We start from the raw sequence: 7,917 nt of genomic DNA on the forward strand, positions 1-7,917 counted from the left end.
GCCCACGAGCTCTGTACAACCCCTGGGCTTACTATCACTCTGCTGCGGACTGAATCTGTCTAAGACCACAATGTGACACTCGCGCTGTAGGACAAAGAGGATTAGACCACTGGTCCTGTCTCGTATACACAGACACGCACACATTCACTGGAACGCCACAGCATGAGGCTGCGGACTAAACAAGCTGCAGCCCCTCGGGCTCCGTTTGATTGAGCATTTAACTGGATTATTGCTGCTTATTAGTTGTTAATGTGGTGGCAGAGGAAGCAGAGGGCATAGCTGTACTTGGTTGCTCATCTCAATCTCTACAGGCTATTACACAGTCAGTGTGGCTGAGCACTGCAGACATTGCTCCAACCAATCAAACGGGCCAACTCTAATTATTTGTCCCTCTTTATTGAGTCGAGTCATGTTTCGCTCTTGAAATGACTCATGTCTTCATTGTTTTCCTCACTGTGGGCGGTAGGTGCCAGACATTCCAGACTTCGGTACCTGTGTGTCAGCCAACTTTATTCTGATTTATAGCACCTTCCATAACCCTGTTCCATATTCAAACTCTCTGACTTGACTCTCGTGCTAGCTTGTGAAAGTGAGTTTATGGTCTTATCTTATTGTCTAAATGTGCTGCTGTCTGTTTCCTCTCAGAGAGGATGTGCCCCCTCCAAAGAGTCGCGTCTCAACGGCGCGCAGCTTCACCGTGGGCAGCCAGCGCTCCTCCCTGGGCTCCATGTCGCCCTCCAACCTGCACGAGTACGCCCTGAAGCCCCAGTACGACAAGATTCCCTCGTCAGAGGACTTTGAGAGGCCTCCGAGCCACGCCCCTCTGCCCCCGCCCACTGCTGCCAGGATGGCAGGCCCCAACCTCAGCCGCATGGGGGGCATCCCCGTCATGATCCCTGCCCAGAACAGGGAGGGCTCCATCGTCTAGCTTGTCCTCTTCTCGAGGAGGGGCCGTGCAACGAGGGGGAGTCAGCGGCGGAAGGGAGTAGGACACAAGCCAATGGAGACGGAGCTGGGATGGGCTGACTCGCCTGACTTTTAGCTCCTCTTTATTTTACGAGTATATAGTATACTCCTCTTATGAAGGCGCTACTGAGAAGATACAGAGCACATTAACTTTTTATCAAATACAAAAACAAAACTTCTATGAATTTAACTTCCTGGACTTTCTCACTGAAAAATTAAACGATGTGGATATAAAGCAGAACGGTCAACATACAAATTATATTGTACATAAGTGAATGCATGTTTTTTTTATAGACGGCCCTTGCTGTAGAGACATTGTATGTTCAAAACAGACCCAGGCCCCTACGTGGCCAGCTATACAGCTGTATGCATGCATGTCTGTAGAAACTTGTGTGTGTGTGTGTGTGTGTGTGTGTGTGTGTGTGTGTGTGTGTGTGTGTGTGTGTGTGTGTGTGTGTGTGTGTGTGTGTGTGTGTGAGTGTGAGTGAGAGAGAGAGAGAATGAATATAAGTGTATGTTTGTGAATGAGAGTATGGAAAATCTGTAGTTCATTTATCATCTTTTAATGCCTACATAACAGTTTGATCATCTGTCAGGCAGTCCAGTCTCTGCTTGTTTCTGACATTTTTTAATTCCATGAATTTATTTTTAAACTTTTATCTTCTGACCCTTTGGAGAAATTGTAAGACAGACTTATTAGAAAGACGGTCACAGATTTTTAAATAGTCCTTCGACTGAGTTGAAAAATGTCTATGTAGGTCAGCTTGTTTTCTGTTGAACCGTTTGCTGTTTGAATTGTCCAGTCTGGAGGGGGGGGGGCTCAAGTGGACAGGATTGGCTGGTGGTGGGGGGGGGAGGTTCAGGCCACCACGTCTTGTGATTGGGTGGATTATTGCCTCTTGACCGAGTTTAAGAAAACAATAAAAGAGCGGCCATCCCTCTTTTTTAGAGGTAGAAATAAGGGGGGCAGCTGGACAGCAGGGTTCACTGAGCAATCTGCTTTGATTGTGTTTGACTATCAACAGGCCTCCCCCCCCCCCCCCCCCCCACACACTAGCAGGACAAGAGCACCAAGTCTTAATTTATCATCGGTAGCATCACCCCACCCACCCCCCCCCCACTCAGATGCCCGGCATATGTAATCCTCCTCATTTACAGTCTTATTACAAGGAGCCAATATCTTGATTAACCTTCTCTCTGTGGTCAATATGAAACCTTTCATGGCGTCTGTAGCGTTAATTGGACTTTTCAATGAAGGATGTGAAGCCTGCCTACATGATGAAAGTGGCCACATAGGGGAACAAATGAGAAAAGCCGTCGCATGCTGAATTGTGCCGCTCTGATTCCGCTTCACAAGCACTTCGGTTTGAGCTCATTGTGCAGTCTCAGCGCTGGATAATATAAACGTTCGTCCAGTCAGTCAGTGTAAGTAAGTTGCCATAGGTCAGTCCTTGCAGTTTGTGGGTTATTCTACTCTTAAACTGCGCCCATTCTTCCATTGTTTGCAAAAATGTTTGGAAGCCCAACATCTCATCGTCAACTTAAAAAAAAAAAAGAAGCAAACCCAGTATGAATACCTGGAGTGGTCAAACAGTTTGTTTTTGCTCCGACGCCTTATTCTACTCTTTACTGGAGCCTTACACACCTCCCCTCAGTTCACCTCAGCAAAGCCCTCACAGCTGGATTCTAATAACTTCTATTGTGCCTTGAGTTGTGTCGTAGCACCTACGCCATTGTGCAGTAGCATCATCCCGGATGGCCATCATAGCCCACAGCCACTAGAACAATATAATAATCAGTACACGTGACCCTATCGATTGCTTTCCATTACCTCGGTCACTTCAAGTCCAGGATGTCCCACACTGCATACAAATCCCCCCATAGCTTAACGAAAACTCCAACACTGTCTTAAAGTTTTGATTTTGTATTCCAAAACATGAAGTCATGGTTTTTTTTACATTTTTTTCTTATTCAAGATGAAGTAAATTGATGTGCTTTTTAAAAAAAAACACCATTTCTGGTTCTGGCTGTGTGTATAAATATCCTGTTGAAGTAACCCTATGTAATCACAACACAGTTGAATGATATAAAGATGATGTATATGTGATGCTCTGCCGTGCTGTGCTTGGCAAGTCTATATCTAAAACAGAAGAGGAGGCGCGGTGTGGGTCTCTGGTTAGTACAGTGTAAATGCTCCCTTGTATGATTGGAAATGTCTGCCATTGTGTGAGTGGGTGCACTGTAAGTCTGTGTGTGGATCTGGGATCTAAGGGGAGGTGACAGATGTTGGAACATCTCGGCCCCTGTACTTCCTGGCAGATTTGTTGTCGCACCTATTTTCTAACACCAAGGAAAGTGAGACCCGGACCTGCCTAGACAAAGAAATGACATCTGTCAGTTCCTCTTAAACACCATTTTGTGTGTCTGTTTGTGTGTGTTGTGTTTGTGTGAGCAAGTGTATTGTACATGAAGGGAGTGTGCTGTCAGGATGGGCCCCTGTAGAATTCTAGTTAGACTTTCACCTGCTGACAAACTGTACAGAGCTCTCAGGGGACGGTCCCGCGTCTGTCCTTCTGTGCTCAGAACATTAACTACTAACCATATTAACTGTAGCTTTGAAATCAGCGTACTAATATTGTATGAAGATCTCCTTTGAGGTTCACACACTGTGTGGAAACCTTTTTATTTTTCTTCTTTTGTTTTTGTGTGTATTTTTTTGTGCTGTATTTTTGAATAATAAAAGTCCATGAAATCGAGATGGAATAGCCAGCCCCTGTTTGTTTGTTTGTTTGTTTACTGAAGCAGGAGCTTTTGTTGACTTGAGCATGAATAGAACTCAATCTCTCTCCTCTCCAGTGGCGCGTGCTCTCCGGGGACTCGGCTTCCTGCAGCTTTTTGACTGTGATCAATTTTAATCAGCCAGTGAATTCCACCCTTAACGCCAGGCGAGGTGACTTTAACCACTTAATGACTGTAATTCATCAATTAAGCGAGGCAGGCACAGCCGCCGCCTGCCGTCTCCAATGCTCGCCATTGAGCTTTGGTATTGCAAAGGTGTGTGACCTGGCTCATACCTGCACTATTAGTCCGCTCATCCCGTAGGCTTCTTTTTTTCCCCCCCATTCCCCTGCTGCACTATTTTGTCCATAGCATCGTGGCCATTTGTGACAACATTTGCCCAGCTTATTTTTGTTTTTCAATTGCAGCCAATTTCCCCCCTGTAGTTAATGTGGTGGGTAACTACTTTCAATGCAAGCCAGCACTAATCAAAGTTGTACAAAATTAGCTCTGTAATTAAGTCCGCTGAATGGTGCAAAATGCCTGGTTAATGACTGAGGGGACAGATCGGGCTCGTGTTGGTGGTGCATGCTGTTATTCTGACCACTGCCGCCGTCCTCGCTCTCTTTATACACTTAACTACATGCTGGTTATCTTGACGTGTGGATGGATTGATTATTAGCCAATAGCTCCACTGTGTGCAGGCAGTTGACAGGTAGTCAATAAAAAGACTAAAGCACTTAGTAGCAGTGCTAAGCGGACGTCCATTGCTGTAATTGCATGTCGGTAATAGATAGGGCCCCAGAGCACTGATCTGTGGCTAGTCGAAGTCCCTCGTGGATCCTAATGGCTCCCCAGCAGATCTGCACATCAGGGGTTCTCTCACCTGCACACTCACAGCCGTTCCCCACAAATGGACGTGGCGGGACGTAATGCCACTTTGATGGCCGTGCATTCAAAACATTCATTAAAAGGACATTAGTGGCGTGTGCTGCTGCACGTGCGCAGATTCGATGTATGGACTAAAGGCTACAATCATTGAATTAATGCACAACGAGTCATGCATCATCCCCCAGTGTCTTCCAGCCCAATATCTATTTGTGAATTCTTTTCACTTCACATAGCTGAAGGGAGAAAGTGGTGTTGTGCTAAGCACCTGGGGATTTGTGCCTGTCTCCCACTTCCCCGGCTCCCTCCCTTCTGCCTGGGTAAGGTATTAATTGTTTGCAGAGATCAAGGAGGTTGGTATTGCAAAAAAAAGGGGAAAAAAAGCCCATTGGTTCTCCAGGAGGGTTTCCTTGGCAACCTTATCTGGTTGTAAACAGTCTAAGCCGGCTGCTAGCGGGATGATTTATCTTGTAAAGCGTGATTCGCTCCCTGCTAACAAAAGCGGCCTCTAAAAGAACGCGGGTTTCATCAAAGTCGCTCTCCTCCTGCGTGACGTCTGCTGTCGCCGGCGTTAAGCTTGCTGCCGTTTTTAGAAACCTCAGTCAGGTTGGGAGAGGCTTGCAGAGGGAATTCTGGGTAGGATAGAGCAGTATGCATATGCATGAGGAGCCAGCTGCATCAGCTCCGTTGGCACAGCAGTCCATTAACATTATGGCTTGGCGCTCTGAGCACTTTAGATGTAAAATGACACAGATTATGATGTGAATGCAAGCTTTTACAGCTACATCGGATAATTGACTGAGGAGCTACAGCCATTCTTTTGGACATGGTCCCTCTTGTTTCCGGCCCATGTAGCATTTAGATGGATACAGTGGAACTCTTATAAATCCTTAAGTCCTACATTTGGGTGTAAAATTCTCTCGTGTTTTTTAAATTAATCGTCCTTCATCCAACTTTAATGATCATAATAATTACATCACACATGTGGGAGGGCAAGTAGGCACAGACGACTGCAGTAATTATAACAACGCAACCAGCCTGTCTGAGACGACTCTTAAATGAAAGCTGACAGTCTGAACTTTAAATGCGCAGTCATTGTGCCATGTGAAATGAAAAGGAATTGGAGGAGGAGGAGAAGGAGAAGGAGGCGGCCCAACATCAATGTGTCACCATGCTAACACTCACGGCACTCAACCGTATGTCGCCTTGAACAACCTGTGTGTTGTGGCTGGAGAGACGGCGGAGGGTATTCTGTGGAGAGGGGGAGTAGAGTCCAAACCGGAGGCGATCATCCCGCTCTGTCTGCAGACAGCCTAGATTTCTCAGGAGGCCTACCCAGCTGCCGTGCACTCATTTGTCAGTCTTCCTCGTCTCCTCATTTGTCAGTCTTCCTCGTCTCCCCGTCTGGGAGGAGGAGAGCTTCTGGTACCCCACCTCAACCCGTCTTCCCTTTGGTCGACACAGAGTCATCTGTTAAGGACCGACCTCTACGCTCGCTGCATCTCAGCACCGTTTTGGGGTCACTATTCCGACCCATGCTGCTCACATTTCTATGACTAATATGTGACTTTTTGATGGATGACCTTCCCCTCCGTGCTCTCGGGGAGAAGTGGGGAAGCAGCGGTGGACGCACGCTGAGATTACACTCCAGTCCGAGAACATCATGTCACATATCAAGATCTCCTTCTCTCTGGTGGGACTCAGTCTGGTGAGCTTCATGGATCAGTGAGGTGACGCTCATCAGCAGATGTGACATTTTACTCTCCTGCTAAAGCGTGAGCGTGTGTAGCACTAGAGAAAAAAAAAGAGAGCGAGAGAGAGCATCACTTAGCTCTTCACCAGAGGAGACAACCCTTTCGTGCGGGGAAAGTAACGTCATCAGAGTTGCTCGTCCACCTGCTTCCATATGGAAAGAAGGGAACAAAGGAGAGGACACAAGATTGTTCAGAGGCTGGCCCACCTGGTTTAGTATCCTCTCAGTGCAACACACACACACACACACACACACACACACACCAACAGTTCTTTTGATCTTTTGTCATTTATCTTCCATGGCTGAAACAGACCAAGATGGAGGTTACACAGTGCAGCCCAACTCAGTCGTTTACAATGTGATTTGTACTTTTAATCTGCACCTCGGCCGGACTCTATTATGGGTAATCATCCTCCAATGCCATGTCATCAGAAGGGCACAATGGAGGCCGGCAATAAAAACGTAGCCTTGGCAAGGGAATGGGGCTCAGTTTCCCCTTTTTTTTCTTCCTCTGATGATTGGGGTCATCTCTATTATTACCACAGTGATGTCAGTGATGTATCGTATGTGTGTCTCTCTGCGTCTCCCCATGTATGTGTTCATTCGTATTAGTGCTGGTCGTGTGTATCCATGTGCAGTAGCATCACCCTGAGTGGCCACAGTGAGGGGCAAAGGTCAGGGTGGTGATTTAACAAGACGGGGCAATCCCTTTTCCCAAGCAGACCCCCCCCACCCCACCATCTCAGGCTATTTCCAGCCCAGCAATTAGACAATGTATTTTCTTCATGCTGGACACGTACCTCAGGCCATCTTCACAGGCTGAAACCTCCCCTCTGTGCAGCTCTCAGCTGTCACAGAGTTAGATGAGATTGAGGCTCTGTATGGGGCCGAATTGGTGGGATTGCCTGGCAACACCATTCAACATATATAGAAACTTTATTCAAATTTCAAAATGTCCCTGCTCATTGGGGAGCATCATCGAAATGACTGTCAGTGTTTGAATCTTTCATTCTTCCCAAAATGTTTGGGAACTTTCCCCCAATGCTAGTGAATAAAAGGAATGTTAGTGAGTGACATCACATGCAGAGTGGGTTAAGCTGTTAAATCAATTCCTTTGACTCCAACAATCGTCACTCTTCATACATATATACTGTATTTTTTTTAATTATCAAAACATAGAAAAATGTGTCCTTGATGTCCTCAACCTTTCTTCAGAAATTGCATTATCTAGTTATGAATTGTTGTGCAAATTCCCATTGAAATCATCAGATTTGTATGGGCAGGAAATTCTGCTGAAGATAATTTGATTCTAATAGAAAGAATAAAATGGATTTGATCATGACATGTTGTTGTGTCAGACATAGTGTAGATTCCCATTTCCTTTCCCACACGTTTCACAAATGGTGTTGCTTGGGGATACCGAGAAGGTTTGTTATGTAGGTACAGTGGTGGACAGAATATTAGGAACACCGTTCAATATAATGTAATCCAATGCTGCAGTACAAATAAATAACAATGACCATGGTTACGTG

The 7,917-nt window shown here is 46.1% G+C and overlaps 1 protein-coding gene across 1 annotated transcript in view; it reads left to right on the forward strand.

The window, feature by feature from the left end:
- The window catches only part of cxadr (CXADR Ig-like cell adhesion molecule), a 36,441-nt gene extending 32,717 nt beyond the window's left edge, over positions 1–3,724 (forward strand). Inside the window, exon 7 of the mRNA XM_079171019.1 lies at positions 646–3,724. Coding sequence (XP_079027145.1) covers positions 646–928 — 283 coding nt within the window. The 3' untranslated portion in view covers positions 929–3,724. The remainder of the gene's footprint in view (positions 1–645) is intronic.
- The last annotated feature ends 4,193 nt before the right edge of the window (positions 3,725–7,917 follow it).

The sequence above is a fragment of the Pholis gunnellus genome, assembly GCF_910591455.1.
Source record: "Pholis gunnellus genome assembly, chromosome: 13".
Lineage (NCBI taxonomy): Eukaryota > Metazoa > Chordata > Actinopteri > Perciformes > Pholidae > Pholis > Pholis gunnellus.